At 42.5% G+C, this 17,636-nt stretch overlaps 1 protein-coding gene across 1 annotated transcript; it reads left to right on the forward strand.

The window, feature by feature from the left end:
* Positions 1-65: 65 nt before the first annotated feature.
* LOC127349158 (kinesin-like protein KIN-13A) lies at positions 66-7,694 on the forward strand. Its single transcript, XM_051374943.2, has 12 exons — positions 66-471; positions 1,175-1,408; positions 1,553-1,729; positions 1,813-1,917; positions 2,786-2,863; positions 3,882-3,963; positions 4,304-4,466; positions 4,846-5,181; positions 5,281-5,499; positions 5,605-6,223; positions 6,300-6,365; positions 7,080-7,694. The coding sequence occupies exons 1-12, from the start codon at positions 307-309 to the stop codon at positions 7,260-7,262; spliced, it is 2,427 nt and encodes an 808-aa protein (XP_051230903.2). The 5' UTR covers positions 66-306; the 3' UTR covers positions 7,263-7,694.
* Positions 7,695-17,636: the final 9,942 nt, after the last annotated feature.

Consider the following 17,636-nt stretch of genomic DNA (forward strand, 5'->3'; position numbering starts at 1 on the left):
TTTTCCCTCTCCTTTTAAACTCTCTCTCATCGGCTCCTCGAAACCCAAAAAAAAAAAAGCGGAGAGAGAGAGAGAAAAAAAAGGAAATAAAAAAGCGGAGGAAGGCTGCCCCCAATTCGGCCTCAAATCCGCCGCCCGCATTCCCCGACCTCCGCAGATCTGGGCCCCGACTCGCCGGATCGCGCCGCCGCCGCCGGACTCGCGTGATCCGCCAAGTTGGCGCCGCAGCGGAGGTCGCAGCGCCTCGCCGGCGGCGGCGCGGGGTCCGCCGCCGGCGCCGCGGGCGCCGAAGGAGCATCCGCGGCCATGGGCGACTCGAGCGACGCCGTCATGGCGCGCTGGCTTCAGTCCGCGGGGCTGCAGCACCTCGCGGCCTCCTCGGCTGGCCCCGCCGCCGGGGACCAGCGCGGCGCCGGCGCCCTTGGAGGCGGCGCCGGAGGAGCAGGCATGCTGCCTAGTCTGCTCATGCAGGTGGGGTTTCTCGCCCGAAATGTTTGATCTAGCTAGATTGCCCGCCCGATTGCGGAGACGCGGTCTTTGGTTCGTTCAACTGCTTTTTTGGGGTGCTTTCTACTGTTGTACTTGTATGTTCCGGATCGCCTGTAGAGATTGATCAATCGAACCTTGCGGTTAACGGTTTGCACCGTATTGAGTGGATTCACTTCGCCGAACTGTTCGTCAGTTGGCACATGCTGACCTGCGTCTCTTACCTAGTGCGTTTGAAGTTCAACTCCTACTGGGAGAATAATCTGAGATAAATTGTCCATATACTTTCTATTTTATTGTTGTCTTAATGTTGGTTGTATGAGGAACTGCAAGTGCCTTCACATGCATCAATTCTGATTGCAGATGAAATATTTTCTTCTGAACAATCAGGATTATGTCCTTCTTGCACTTCCATTTTAACTGCGTGGTAGTTTAGCTGTAATGCAGATGGATGAAAAATTGAACTTAGCAAGTTAACTTGGAACAAGAATATCATTGTCACCCTCGATTAGCTGTTTGTAGTCATGCTCACTGAAATCTTCATGTTCCAACGAAAACTGTTTTCTTCAACTATTACATGCCATGAGGACCTCAATACCTTTAGTTGTCCTATTTGATTTATAGTCTTCACCAATGCACATGCTGTCAACATGTATGGCTGTATATCTTACATTTTGCTGTTTGGTAGGGGTATGGACCACAGTCCATTGAAGAGAAACAGAGACTATATATGCTGCTGAGAAGCTTGAATTTTAACGGAGAGTCTTTGCCTGCATCAGTCTCTGAGCCCTTCACACCAACTGCTCAGAATTTTGGCAGCGGGAATTCTGCAGATGGTCTGTACTCACCTGAACTTAGAGGTGATCTTGGAGCTGGTCTCCTGGATCTCCATGCTATGGATGACACTGGACTTCTTTCTGATGTACGTCACCAGACCATATCTGCAACGTGCCTGCTTGTTTTTTGTTAACACTCATGAGTTAATGGCGAGTTCATACTTTCTATTGACTCATGGGTGAAATGTCTTCATGCAGTTCATCCCAACTTACTGCTTTCGTTTTGGCAGGATGTAGATTCTGAACCATTTGAGCCATCACCCTTTATGCCAAAGGAAACTGATGATGAGGACGATGATGATGTGTTAACAGGAAACCAGCAAGGTCTAGCGGATAATTATAATGCAGTGACGAGTGAAAAGGAGAGCACCAACAGAGAAAATAATGTTGCGAAGATCAAAGTTGTGGTATGATAATCTTTGTAGGTATGTTTGTGAGAACTTTTCAACACCTAACAGATATACCTGACTTAGTCTTACAATATATTCAGGTAAGGAAGAGACCTCTGAACAGAAAGGAGTTATCTCGAAAGGAAGAGGATGCTGTAACCGTCCATGATTTATCTTCATTGACAGTTTATGAACCTAAGCTGAAGGTATCTACTGTTCACCTTCGAGAAATTTTGTTGTGCTTTCATTATAGTTTTTTTTTTTATTTTTGTTATGTACGCTTTTGTTGTTTATTGTCTACCTTCTCATGAAAATCAATTTTTTTCTTGAATATCTCTACAATGCTTTAGATAGCAACATATGAACATGAGGGATTAGCATGCTCATTTAAATTGACATATCCTACACTTTTTCTGGCAGTTCCATTTCACTTTTTATTAGAATCTGAAAGTGCCAACTGATAACCCCTGTTCATGCCCACCATACCATCATACCATGGATAGTCGCGTTTGCTTTTCTAATGATGCTAGCGTACATTTGCGATAAAGGGACCTATTTGTTCTTTCAATGTGCAAGAAAAGCTTAGTTTGGTTCAGTTATGTTGCAACCTCTAATGTGAATGGTGACTGAACACCTCACTTTGTTTGCTATGAGGAACTCACGTGTTGGACATGCTTTACTGCATCGAAGTGGCAAATTCTTCAGAAAATGGAATTGAACATACAAACTTTTGTTGCTTAAAGCCTTAAAATGATTGTTCACTCTATTGCAGTAAAGTATCACGATTAACTGAAATCCTAGTAGTTCCTGTTATCTTCCGTGTCGTTATTTGTTTTTGCAAAGTACTTGCTCCGTTCCCTTCTATAAGACATTTTGGCTTGCCAATTAAACATGCCAAAACGTCTTATAACAGGAAACAGAGGAAGTAGCATTTAGTTCAATTGTCGGAATGACAATAAATTAACATGGCTATGAACTTCAAGAACTGAAGTGGTCCTGGGGAGTTTCTTTATTTTAGTTCTTCCTACCATGTACTATGTACTATATATATTAACATATTATTTCTGCCCGAAGGTGGACTTGACAGCTTATGTGGAACAACATGAATTTTGTTTTGATGCTGTCCTGGATGAGGATGTTTCTAATGACGAGGTACTACTTTTCTCTTGTTCGACCCGCATTCTGTAATTATTCTAAGTTTTCTTGGTTCTGCGGTACTCCAGAACTGCTTATTGTATAAGCAGATGCTTCAAATTCAGTTTTGGCTTCGAGCTGTTTTGGACCTGGGACAGAACTAAAAATTGGTGTAAAGTTGAGCCTGGTGGAAAATCATAAAATTGCTCTCTTGAACACATGATGGTTTGACAATTTAAGAACAAAAAGATGGCATTTGAAATTTTGTGTGGGACAGCTGGCAAGGTCGCTCCAGTCATAGTTCACCCCCGAACTTGGATATTTGAAGTGCTGTGGATCTGTCAGCCTGGGGTCACTAATCATCCTGTTGTTTATAACTAAGAAATTGGATTATGTTTTTGTTGAGAGAATATGGTAAAGTGTCCAACATATCCATTAGAGACCCCCCCATATTCGATTGTTGAAACAGCAACATGTTTATTAGCCAATGTGCTCATGCCTTTCTACACTCAGTTGCTCTTCCTTGTGCCCTCTCAGACCACACTCTTATTGAAGCAGTGTATCACTACCTGCTGTTCATCTCAGTAGACGTGTCGGCTCAATGGCAAGTATGGTTCTTCAACCCTGCTCTAGTCACTTGCTCACGCACAAATGTGCCTAACTGTACAACTACCTCTTCCTGCCCATCATCATTTCTGCAGCCTTGGCTTACTGCACTACTCGTCCATCCGCTTGCTTGCATGCACACCTATTTGTTGGCCATGGGGCTGCTTCGTTAGTTCTGAGCAAATTTGTTCAGAGGATGTTTGACTACTGTGTTACTCCACCGTAATGTATCTATAGTGTCCATCCAACTTTGGGATGGCAATGAGCCGGTGCTAAATTTGGTACTACCAGTTTCCAGTTTACATAGTTCTGAAGTACGACAGAATCATTTTTGCAATACCATGCTATTGATTTTGTATATCATACTGAATGCTGTGCAATACATTTTCAGAAAATTCACGATTTTTTATTTGGGATTTTCTCTGGACAGGTGTATCGCGAGACTGTGGAACCCATCATACCAATAATATTCCAGAGAACAAAAGCAACATGCTTTGCTTATGGACAAACAGGTTGGGCAACACCTTTTTTCCACAGAAAGTCAAACATGCATATTGCATATCTTTAAGCACAATTAACTTAAGTCATGGTTTGTGCAAAATATTGTTTCTCTTTTGTCAATTTTCAGCATGCTCGTGCATCCATGCACAAGTCTTGTGCGAATAACTACATTGTTGAGAACTTGAGAAGTAGTTCACTGTCTACAAATTTCCGATGATCGACTTGTGTATTGTAGCTCTGATGTGATAACCTGAAAATAAATTTAGCCACTTCTTATTTCCCGAAATTAGCCTTCTATATTGCTCATGAGCTCCCCTTGTGATGTTCTTAATCAATTCAATTCATGAGCAGGTAGTGGCAAGACATACACAATGCAACCGTTGCCTCTGAGAGCGGCACAAGACATGATTCGTCTTTTGCATCAACCAGTATATCGGAATCAAAATTTTAAGCTGTGGCTCAGCTACTTTGAGATATATGGTGGGAAACTCTATGATCTTCTATCAGACAGAAGGTTTGTTGTTTCATACACACGAAAGTCCATGCCTTAAGTTCTGTTGCTTTTTTCTTCTCATGGTTTGGTGATGGGGTGCATGCACATACTCCCTCATTCCCGAACTAGATGTCGCAGATTTGTCTAGATTCACATGTATCTATACACTAAAACGCGTCTAGATACATGTGTATCTAGATAAATCTGTGATAAGTAATTCGGGACAGAGGGAGTACTAACATTCAGTGTTTCATTTACAAATTCCTATTTAGGGATGCTTAGTCAGAATTGTGGCATGTTTTTAATGTTTAAGTTGCTTTTGTTGTATCCTATATGTATTTGCTCTTCTGAAATAATGGCAGCACATCTAGCTAAACTCAAATTTCTCACCTTTTTGTAGACACTTACTGATGAGGGAGGATGGCAAAAAACAAGTTTGCATTGTTGGTCTACAGGAATTTGAGGTTTCGGATGTCCAGATTGTCAGGGAATATATTGAGAGGGGAAATGCAGCAAGGAGCACAGGGTCAACAGGGGCCAATGAAGAATCATCGAGGTCGCACGCTATTCTGCAACTGGCTGTTAAGAAGCATATTATAGTAACTGATACCAGGAGGCAAAGGAACCGGGATGCTAATGAAGCTAAGAGTACGAAAGCAGTGGGGAAAATATCTTTCATTGATCTCGCTGGTAGCGAACGTGGTGCTGATACAACAGATAACGATAGGCAGACAAGGTATTACTTTTATCTCCAGTCATTTGCCTGTTATATTCCAAACATTGATCTGGTACAATTAAAAAAATTATTGACCTGTAAATATATTCTCACATCCAGAATTGAAGGAGCAGAGATAAACAAGAGCCTCCTTGCTCTTAAGGAATGCATCCGAGCCCTTGACAATGACCAGATACACATTCCTTTCAGAGGAAGCAAGCTCACAGAGGTTCTCCGTGACTCGTTTGTTGGCAACTCTCGGACGGTGATGATTTCTTGCATTTCTCCAAATGCAGGTTCATGTGAACACACATTAAATACGTTGAGATATGCTGATAGGTAATGGCACAAAACATACTTTATAAAATCCAACTCATATATGGTAAATCATCATTTAGAATGCTTCAGGTTATTTATTGAGTAGAGTTGCTGATCAATTAACAGGGTTAAAAGTCTTTCAAAGGGTGGCAACACTAGAAAAGAGCAGTCTACTGCACCAACTATTCCTTCCATGAGGGAGTCTTCATCTGCTCCATCCTATCCTGTATCTGTTGAGGCTGAAGAAATACCCAACCAGATCCAGGAGAAGAGACCTGTTGATACATCTAGGAGAGGTGCTGAGAATTTTACCTCCAGCTCTTCAGTTGAGCCTGATAGGAATACATTTAGTATGATTCCAAGTTATTCTAATAGAGGAAAAGAAGAAAATGGAGTATCTGGTTTGAATGATAGGGAGAGGGTTGATCTGAATTCTGTCCGAACTGGTTACAACAGTAAAGCACAGTTAATTCAGAATTCAACAAATATGCAAGAGGAGGAAAAGGCTACAAAAGTCTCACCTCCCCGGAGAAAGGCTTATAGGGAAGAAAAAGCTGAAAAGCAGAGCAACTACACAAAAAAGGATAGTGGATCTGAGATAAGTCGGCCTGGGTATAAGGTGCAGCAGGCAAGGCAGTTGCAACAGCAGCAACGGCCAATTTCGGCTTCAGTTTCTCAGGCTTCATCAAGGCTATCTGAAAAGGAAAGTTCTTGTGATGATGTGGAGATTGATGCAATTCTTGAGGTAAACAATATTTTGCTGGTACGTCTTGTTCACCCTGAATGGAACTTGTGGTGTAAATCTTTATTTTCTATATCAGGAAGAGGAGGCCCTCATTGCAGCTCACAGGAAGGAAATTGAGAATACTATGGAGATTGTGCGGGAAGTAAGTTCTAGTTCATGTGCTGAATAAACTGTCATTCTATAACAAATGCTCTTTAGATTGACTTAATCCATGCCAAATTATGCTGTCTATGTTCTAAGGTTCCGCCATCTTACGATGTAAGCATACATATATTAATCTTGGGTAAAACTGTTAACATATCGAGCACTTACAGTTCCAATGATTCCAGAGAGAACTACTTAGATCTAACGTAGTCCCTCGTTGAAACGGAAAGAAACTTAAGTTCTGCTACAGAGTGGCATATCATGTAACCAGTACTAATCTGCTTACCACTTTCAAGGTAACCGCTAGACGCTGAATTCCATGGTTTGATTTGAACTTCTGATGCTGGAAATATGTTCTCTTCTTGATCTTGCTAAGAATGGTTGAATGTTTGGGAACTTCTATCTTTCATTGTATGGACTACTTTCTGTCTGCAAATAACCGTTCACCCTAGTCTTTGATTTGTGCAACTACTTTCTCCTGTGTGCATGAAACTGCCCATTTCATTCAGTTCAGCGTTAGACGACATTAATCATTTAGAATATCAGATACTATAAATCATAAGTAAAATATCGTGCTTGTACGTGCAAAAGCATTTCGAATTTTGTACTTATGTTTGATTTTGGAAGATGTCTCTGTTGGTTGAGAATGTTGGTAGTTTACAATACCATTATTTTATGCCATGCTCCTAAACTAATTGCACTTTTTTCTCAGGAGATGAACCTTTTGGCAGAAGTTGACCAACCAGGTAGCCTTATTGACAACTATGTAACACAGTTGAGCTTTCTGCTGTCACGTAAGGCTGCAGGCTTGGTCAGCCTCCAAGCACGCCTGTCGCGTTTTCAGCAACGCCTCAAAGAGCAGGAGATCCTTAGCCGTAAAAAATCTCCCAGATAAGTGATCGTTGCTGACTGACTCAGGCCTTCTGCCTGGTTAGCAAATGGACAGGAGCTTGACCGCATTTCGTGAGAGGTTTCTCTCTTGTGGTCTCCTGTGATGTTGGACCTGAGCAAGGAGCTGAAAGAAAATATGGCAGTGTCTCAGAATAGGGTGAGTTGCATGGTTGATGCCATTTTGGACTCGATTGTCAGGTTTGACCACCAGTTTGCTAGTAGTCCTCACAGTTGGGCTGTGTTTTTTTTGGCAGTCGCATGGCTTGCCCTCAGATGCCGTTTTCTTTTGTATGAGGAGACGTGAGACTGTTTGCAGATATGGATGGGTTGATTTTCGCAGGGGTGTCTGTATTTTATGGACACAAATACATTATTGTTGTATTCTTTACTGATATTGTTTTCATCGACAAAGGAAAAGACGTGTGTTTGTGGCAAAGGACTTGGAAAATATTCTCCCGATTTGCCAAGTGAGAGTTTCTGACGGTTATAATGTATGAATGGTTTAGTGTGCACAGCTCAGAGTTTTGTCATATGAGTTCTTGCTTTGTGAGAATTGGTTTATTAAAAGTAATGCTTATGTATCTGTCTTTGTACATCAGATCTGCAATCAATAGTGTTAATTTTCTTTTAGCTTTGATTCAGTGTCAGAAATTATCATGATTTTTCCTCCAGTTGCCTTTCAATATTTTTTCTCAAGTCGCCTATCAGTATGTTGCCCAATGCACAGCACAAGGCGAAACCAAGCTGTAAGCATGGATGGATTGCCAACCAGTAGTTTAACAGCGATGTAGAGTTCAAATCTATATCTTTATTTTGGCAAGGATGCACATATAGTTTTGGTACCGATATGCCTGACCGAACCACATGAAACGCCAGATGTTTTTCTTTTTGAGAGACATGAAACGCAAGATGTGTTTCGACTGGCCGGGAGACATTTATTTGATAAGATTTAGGGCCTAGTAGGTTCAAAAGATCTTCAAACGCGGAAAGCGAAAAAAAGTAGAAACATGGTGTTTTGGCATGTTGAATCCCACAAGAAATGAAAACACATGAATTTGCAATACATGTCATTTGATGCGTTGCAAAAGAACACAAATAATTTTTCCTGAAGTATAGTGTACAAACCAAACAATCTGTAAAGAAAAAAATCCTGAGAAATAGGGCTATTTGGTTTCCAAGCCAGACTTGCCAAACCTCGGCTGCCACAAAAGTCTGGCTGAGATTTTGGAAGCCAGAAAGTATGGTAAAAGTTGGAAAAAAATGCACTTTATATAACAGGTGAGCTATATAAATAGTGAAGTGTGGTAGCTTCAAAATATGGCAAAAACGAAACACATGCCAAGTTGCTAAACTTTAGCTTGGCAAAATATAACTGGAAACCAAACAGCCCTATAGTCTTTAAAAATTTCAATTCCCTATGAACAACTTGCCATACTACTGCACATGTCCTTGAGATGATAAATAATTAAAATCTAATTAAAGTATGATTGTAAGATCGCCAGTTAAAATCGGAAAAGCTTTGTGATTCCCATTCACTGCACCACGTAGATGTGTGAGCAACACTGTGTTCTAGACAGAAATGAGAGATGTATGAACAGACATCACCAATCTGTTATTCTTGTTTTGCCTGACATGAGTATAAAACCTTACGGTCGAGTGGAACACATCCAGCAGGTAGAAGTACAACAACAAAGAGAGAGGAGCTCGCTCAAGCTCATGGGCACGGTGGCCGAGCCACCACCGCCACGACGTTGTATCTGTCGCTAAATAACATAGATAGGGACGGTTGGAAGTTCAGCCTACTTCGCCATGAACAATGTAGCTGTTCCTAACTGCCTACTTAATTTACTTCTTTACCCCCTCTACCAGGTAGAATTGTGTCTGTGCAGAACCTTTTTTCTGAAGTAATTATTTCGAGGAGGTGCGCTAAACAATGCAGCAAAAAGGCGAAACCAGAACATTATCTTGAACACTTGACACCCCCTGTGTTATTGGTGCGTTCCCCGACGCCTCTCATTTCTAGGTAGGCTCTCAACGTGAACCACGACGCTATTGCATTCCCAAAGATGTTGTTGAATGATTTGCCCAAATGCTTGTGGCTCTACTAATATATATCGGTAGCTATCACCTTTCACCAACCCTCATTCAAGAGAGTTATGTTACCCTTTTTTTGATCGGTTTCTCCAACCATACTAAGGCTGCATAAATTGGCGGGTGTCTACAACAAATCGACACCTGAATCAAAAGTCATTTCACAACACAATGTTTTCATGTCACCAGTTTTTCCTCCATAGACAAAGATAACTGGTTGTGTCAAACTACCGGTTCACCAGAGCGGAAGTGCTCATCAACCAAAGATTATTGAATGTCCTAGGACGACCTTCCAAAAGCTACTCTCTCTTCTCAACATCATATGTAGGCCGAAAGATCAAGGTGGCCTTGTCATTGAGGTTTTTGAATTAAAAAATAAATGTTTTATAAGTAAATGGCTTTTCAAATTATTGAATGAGGAAGGGGTGTGGCACGAGGTACTGCATAATAAATATTTATCTCAAAAGAGTCTCTCGGAAGTTTAGGCTAAACCATCTGATTCCCCTTTTTGGAAGGGACTGACGCATGTGAAAGATGATTTCTTTGCTCGAGGTCACTTCATTTGGGTGATGGTTCGGCTATTAGATTCTGGGAAGATGTTTGGTTAGGTGATACTACTTTAGCGCAACAGTACCAATCTTTATATCACATTGTGCAACATAGAAATCTCTTGGTTGCGGATGTGTTAGTTCATGCACCTCTGAACATTCGGTTTAGAAGAGTGTTAAATGGGAACAAGTGGACGGCCTGGCTGCATCTATGTAGACACCTAATGTCAATTAATCTTGGTGATGAATCTTACAACCTCATGAATATTCACTGTTAAGTCTATGTATGAAGATTTGATGAATGACCACACTCCTTTTTTTGAGGAAATATCTATAGAAGCTAAAAATCCCGCTCAAGATAATTTTTTTTATGTGGTTTCTAAATAGCAAAGTATTGTTAACCAAAGATAATCTTGCAAAAAGAAATTAGAAAGGGTGTACGAAGTGTTGTTTTTGTGGTGCACAAGAATCAATTGAACACCTCTTTTTAGCTTGTCCTTTTGCAAAATTACTGTGGCGCATGATTTATTTCGCATTTGATCTTCCACCTCCAACTAATATTCTAATATGTTTGGCAATAGGTTGAATGGAGTTGACAAAAAAACAAAAGATCGGATACGCATTGGCGTGTCGGCCTTGTGCTGGTCAATTTGGAGGTGCCAAAATAATATTGTGTTTAACAAATCATCTTCTTTCAATATTTTGCAGGTTATTCATATGGTGGTCCACTGGGTGTAGCTCTGGGTATTGCTCCTACCTCAGGAGCAGCGGGATATTATGGATACTGGATGTAACCATCTCCAGACGGTTGCTCAAGATATCTTGTCCCTGGCTGGATGGTTTCATACTAGTCGACTACATGATGCTTAGTTGGCTTTGTTTTGGGCTTTGGTGTTTCGCTGGTTGATTTATGTATCGACTATGAGCGATTTGTGACTCTTGTATTAATTACTATTATGCTTTGAGACTTATTAATAAAGGCCGCGTGCAGCAGCATGATGCAGACGCCGCGGTGTTATCCCGTTTTCGAAAAAAAAAACTCTCCCTTCTCAACATGTTGCATGCACATGTAACGAAAGCATATTTCATGGAACTTTTAATCAAAGTTAAATATTGTGAAGTTCGACAATGTGAGGTGTCTTTGATGACAAACATTGGAAGGACAGTGAGGACACAAAGTGATCACTGCAGTTTGTAGAGTATAACACTAAAATGACAAGGATAGATCTTACTAACTCATGGGAGTGGAGTTTTGGCTCTCGGATCTAAGTGAACCTGTTATCGAGATTGTTGTATTGCACTTGGAGATTGATGAATGAGGCAGTAATAAATGAGCTAAGCAAATCTACTCCATGATATGACCGGTAGGCCGTGTCTCCTTCATTTCCAGTGCTGCTATTTGCGAGTACGCTGCAGAGGATGTGGTGGATGGTAAAGTCGCGAGAGAAGAGGGAGAGGGAAGCCATGTAATCTCGATGGAGCAGGATGTGATGGGCATCGTCCAAGCTATCACCGGGATGTTGACGGGCAAGCTGAGTCCGCACTCCCGAGAGGGAAAATGGATCTGTACTCTCCGGGGTGGGCAAAAAGGTACGGATTGTGAGCTATGGCCTGAGCTGATAACTCGACTTTGTAGTCAGTACGGCATGGCATTAGAAATCGCCTTGCCATGCTTACAACAAAGAACAGAAGGAGATTAGTAGTAGTTCATAGGCATGATGTGTTGCGTGGTGGCAAAAAACAAATCTCGCTTCAAAGATCTCGTCAGACCAGATGCATAGAGTTCGGCCAGATTTCCATTAAGAACAAACCACCCAAAAATAGGTTAATGCGACGGGATGGCTTGGTACATTTTTTCGATAAAGAGTATATATTCATATCGCGAAGATACCAATTATACTCAGCCTCTGCAACAACGAATTGCCCTAGCGGCACTACGGATGCACACAACCCAAAAAGAAAGAAGAATTACAAAAAAGAAAAGTCCCGCTACAACAATCTATTCCTTGAAACAACGGCACTAACACCACCAAGACAACACCAGAAATTCAGCTTCTCCCAAAGTGACGCATCCAAGAAGAAAATAGTGCACCAACGCCATCATCTCCCGATCATAGATTTTAGGTTTTCACCCTGAAGAAAATCCTCACTCTCAAAACAATGTCTTGAACAAGAGCATTGCCAGGCGCAACCAATTAAGATCATACCTTAGATTTTCACCATGAAAGGTAAGACTTTGAACTTCTCTTATGTAGTCGCCACCACTTGCATACCGCTGCTTCAAGTCACGAATCACCAAGCCAATTCCTCATCACCACTCAGACTTAAACCACCATAGCTAGTCCCCAGATCTCGACTTTCATGTCATTCTCTGCCAGCATCATAGAACGGAAACATGCTCCATGATATTAACGGCCAGCAGAGTTTCGAAGCGATCCCTCTGAAACCAAACCAAACGGCCAGAGAAAAACACGGGGTGCGCACGACCGAATTCAGCAATCTCCAGGCATGTCATCCATTTGGAGTTCGCCGGCGGAGCTTTCCGGAACCTGACAGTCTAGCCAGATCGGTCTGCGTCCATGTGATCCCATAAAAATATGGTTAATAAAAATCGGTTGTCATTCTAGCTCCCTCGTGCCTCAAGCTTCTCCATCGTCATTCTAGCTTTGCGTAAAGCTAACTGCAGATATTTTCTATCCACAGGTATGTCGGACGCTGGCAGCGATGCAGGATCCATAGCCAGCAGACATGTCGCTCAACCAGAGCTCCCAGAGGACGATGCAAGTAGATGCAGCGATTGTAAGTCAACTGAGCATGAACCCCAACTCACATTCCGTATTTCTGTCAAGCATGTAGCTGAGGTACTAAAGGGGTTCACTGAGTTCAAGAAATGTCTTGTCAACAAAATCGGATTCACTGGAATTCTGAAGTTGAGCCTGAAATTTAGTGCATGGGCCATGAATAAGGTCGATGTTCACCCCCGTGCCATATGCATCAATGAAAATAAGATTCTCAGGTTCTGGGTTGAAGATATACACAAGGTTTCGGTGTCCCCTGCGGCAACCGTGATGTGAAGGGAAGGGACACCAGCATTACCGAAGAATCAATTGATTTTATCAAGAGCTCACTCGGGATGGACAAAGCTGGGGCTCGCAGCCTACATGCAGCCCAAGAATTTATAAATAGGAATATCCGAGATGAGTTAGGCAAGCTGGAGAAGGATTTGTTTTCAAATTGCATTTGTCATTTTTGTGATGGGCCACTTGCTAGCACCCTCGATGAAGTATTACTACCACCAAACTAATTTTTGGGGTGCAGTGGCCAACACAGAGAACATTGCACAATTCAATTGGTGTGAGTATGTGGTACAATGCTGCTTGATGCAGTCGCAAAGCCGAAGAAATATATGTCCAATAGGAATGGCACCATCAATTTGTTCGGGTGTCATCTTTTTCTGCAGGTCGGTCCGCTTTTACATGTTGACACATGTTTTCATATGAGGCCCATCTATTTTCCATTGATATACTTGTGCATTAAACAGATTTTTCTGTTTTTATTTTGCGAATCAATAGATTTTGCTGTTGGATAATATCGACCTGGGGATGTTCACGACTTAACATGATGCGCTGCCACGGATCTGCAAGTTTGACCAGGTCACCCTCAGGAGGAGGATCACTATGTCTATCGACATGGGAAAGTCTCCAGTTTCCTATGTGTGCTCTAGAGTCAACCTCAGTGAAGCTAGTCCCCTATGAACAACTTGCGTCATACTATTACACATGTCTCGAGACGACAAATAATTCAAATCAAAAGTGTGGCATAAGATAGCCAATTAAAACCAGAAAAGCATTGTGATCCCCATTTGCTGCACACCATAGATGTATCAGCAAAATTGTGTTCTAGACAGAAATGAGAGATGTATGAACCGATATGTCCAATTTATTGAAATCTATTCTTGTTTATGCTGCTATGAGTATAAAGCCAAAACAGATGGTCACACACGGTAGGTCGAGTGAGACACGACCTGAAGGTAGAAGTAGAACAACAAACGAGAGAAAAAAAAAACGAGACCCATGGGCACTAGCACCCAGGGCATATTCTTATAGAAGAAGCTAAATGAGCCACAATTCCGCGTTCGAGGAGATTCGAACCCAGGTTGCGGGGCAGCCACCAACTCGAGCTAACCATCTGACCCTCCGGTCATTCTCGAACAACAAACGAGAGAGGAGGCCGCTAACAATGTACCTTTGCCAATTTAGCTTACTTTTTTTAGCACCTATAGCGGCTACTGCTGTGCACAACCTAGTTTCTTTGTTTTGGATAAGGGAGCATTGCCCAGCCTCTGCATCAATTGATGCACACGGTTTTTTTTATTAACTAGAAGTACGAGTTCAACATAATTCAACCATTTCAATCAATCAAAGGGTAGAGTCGATACTAAAATTAACTAAAAGAAAACACGGCCTGTAGAAAAGCTATCCATTGGCTATTCTATTAAGATGCCGCCACTCCTGGAAAAAGCTGTCCTGAGCAACCACCAACATTCGGTTGCACCCAGTAACCATATCCTCCCGCAACTCCAACGGAAGAAGGAAAGTCCATTGTTGAATCCAATGAGCAGCCCGTCGGATAACCTGCAAAAAATTAGCATTCCTGTTAAAAATGATATCATTGCGGCTTGTCCATATCGACCAACAAATCGCGGAAACGCCAATGTGAATCTTTTGCTTATCGGTCTTTGGTACTGCATTCAACCAATTACCAAACATATTAGTAACATTGGATGGTGGAGAAATATTATAAGAGAGATAAATCACACGCCAAATCAATTTTACAAATGGACAACCGATGAACAAATGATTAACGGTCTCTGTAGAATCACAAAAACAATATTTTTGACACCCATTCCACTTCCGTTTAGCTAAATTGTCCTTAGTAAGAAGCACTTTATTACTAAAAAACCACATGAAAATCTTAATTTTAAGGGGAATCTTTATTTCCATAGATATTTCCTGAGATATACAGTATGCCCATTTATTAAATCAAGATACATAGACTTGACTGAAAACACTCCAGAATCAGTAAGTAAACACTTATTCTTTAGCTCAAGTACCTCAATCCCAAGCCCGTCTTGATCCTTAGGCCTACAAATTATGTTCCATTTCGATAATCTATACTTCTTCTTGTTTTCATCAGATTGCCAAAAGAAATTTGACCGATAGTAATCTAGTCGCTTCCGAACTCCATCTGGGATTTCCAGAAAGGAAAGTATAAACATGGGTAAACTCGTGAGTACAGAGTTAATCAACACCAGCCTATCACCGTAAGAGAGCATTTTGCTACACCAACAACCTAACTTAGAAACAAATCGACACTCAATGGGGTTCCACTCGGCATTTCTTAGTGTTCTATAATGTAGAGGGATTCCCAAATATTTAAAAGGTAAGGATCCACACTCACACCCAAAAATATTTCTATATTGGTGTTCCATATCTTTAGCCTTTTCAAAGCCGAATATTTCACTCTTATGGAAGTTGATTTTTAAACTAGATAACTGTTCAAAGATACACAATATCAACTAGTTCCTGAAGTAAATATTTCGGGGAGGTGCGGTAAGCAGTGCTGCAGAAAGGTGAAACAAGAATACGTTCTTGAACACTTGACGCCTCCTACGCTATTGATGCGTCCCCCCACTAGGGATGTAAACGGATCGGATCGGATCGGATCGGATATTGCTCTTACCATATCCTTTACCATATTTTTGTAACGGATTCGGATCGGAGCGGATAATGGTCGGATGCGGATTCGGATGCGGATTATATCGGATTACGGATATGGAGCGGATTCGGACCGGACTCGGATCGGATGCGGATTATTAAGAAAATATGCATATAGAAAAATAGAAGTATGGTTTTTTTTTATGTAAAATAGGTTTGTAATTATAGACTATAGCTAAATGTACACACTTGTCCTACAACAAAGCAAATTGCCTGCTAATAGAATACATATTTTGGCCGATGAACTAACTATATTATCTAAATGTTTAGGGTTGGATTAGTTTTTTCGGATTATCCTCTTTGTGGACCTCGGATAATCCGCAAAAAATGGCGGATAGTCCGTATCCGTCGGATAGTATCAATACCATATCCTCTACCGTATCCGCCGGATATCCGCTTGATCACTATCCGCATCCGTATCCATATCCGGCGGATTTCTAAAAATGTATACCATATCCTCAAAAACGGATACGGATGCGGATTCGGAGCGGAAATTATCCGTACCATTTACATCCCTACCCCCCACCCCCAAGCCTCTTTTTTAAACTGAAGGCCTAAGCCCTGCTTTAAATTAATAAAGCAAACAACCACAGCATACAAAGTCTGGATACAATACGAGCAAACGCTCCACACCGCACAACACAACACAGAGGTCCCCAGACCGTCCCATAGCTAGGTTCATATGATTACAACAAATGAAGATTAGAAACATGGTTCAGCACTACAACCGGCGCCACCCCTGGTGCAAGATAGAAGCAAGACGGAATCAGGTGCTCGACGCAGCCAGGTCCGCATGCATCCGTCGAAGAGCCTCCATCGCCGCATCCACGAGTCCTCTATCCTTCCACTTCACCAGCATCCGCCATTGCTGCATGTAGATGGTCATTTTGAACAAGGCATCAGCAGGTTTGCCAATAAGAACTCTTTCCATAGTTAGCTTATTACGAATATTCCATAAGGTCCAAGCTAACGCCGCGAAGGAGAACCAAACTACCCGTCTATACGGCCCGGTCAACCCATGGGAGATAGCAAGGAAATCGCCTGTCCCTGCAGGGTTCCAGGAGCAATGCAGGAGCTCCCGGACTCCCGCCCAAAGGAAACGCGCCAGTGGGCATGTGAAGAAGATGTGATCACAGTCCTCAGGCTCACCACAAAGCGAGCAAAGCCCATTGGACGGACCTCGCCGCTTGGCCACCTGCAAAGAGCAAGGCAGCTTACCCCAGAGGAGTTGCCACAGGAATACCCTTATCCTTGGTGGCACCCTCGTCCGCCACACCTCCCTAAAGTGTGTAACCGCCGCGCCCTGCGACAGCCGGCAGTACAGAGACTTGACCGAGAAGTCGCCTGAAGCCTCCAAGCGCCAAGAAACCACATCGTCATCCGCGCTGGCCTGGGTAAAATCTAGCTCCCTCGTGAGATTGTCCCATTCCACGGCCTCTGCGAGGGAAAAAGGACGTCTAAACCTCAAACGCCACCCCGGGCCATCCCTGGCCCCCAACACCGTAATGAACGGAGAGTCACAACAACTAAAAAGCACCGGGTATCTGTCCCTGAGCGGAGCGGTACCCAACCACCAATCCAGCCAGAAGAACGTCCGTTTCCCATTAGGGACGCTATGTTTCGCGCCCAGTTTGAAGTACCACTTGACTCTTTGGATCGAGTTCCAAAATTGCGATCCCTTGGTAGGCACGAGCGGCGAGAAAAGATTGTGCTCCCCAAGGTACTTTGCTCTAACCAGATCAGCCCAAAGCCCATCTGCATTGTGGTAGAGCTTCCATACCCATTTGAGCATGAGTGCAATGTTCATATGCCTGGTGTTGAGGATACCCAAACCCCCAGCCTCCTTTGGCCGGCACACCGTCGCCCAATCGACCATGTGATATTTGCGCTTATCCCCAACCCCTTCCCAAAAGAAGCGGGAGCGCACCTTGTCAAAAGCCGCATGTGTTGAGTCAAAGAGCA

This window comes from Lolium perenne, chromosome 1 (genome assembly GCF_019359855.2).
Source record: "Lolium perenne isolate Kyuss_39 chromosome 1, Kyuss_2.0, whole genome shotgun sequence".
In the NCBI taxonomy this organism is placed as follows: Eukaryota; Viridiplantae; Streptophyta; class Magnoliopsida; order Poales; family Poaceae; genus Lolium; species Lolium perenne.

Excerpts from the sequence above, each read along its gene's own strand:
- LOC127349158 (XM_051374943.2), top strand. The coding sequence starts at position 307 with ATGGGCGACTCGAGCGACGCCGTCATGGCGCGCTGGCTTCAGTCCGCG. Across the intron at positions 1,409-1,552 it reads ACACTGGACTTCTTTCTGAT|GATGTAGATTCTGAACCATT; the intron begins GTACGTCACCAG and ends TCGTTTTGGCAG. Across the intron at positions 1,918-2,785 it reads TTTATGAACCTAAGCTGAAG|GTGGACTTGACAGCTTATGT; the intron begins GTATCTACTGTT and ends TTCTGCCCGAAG.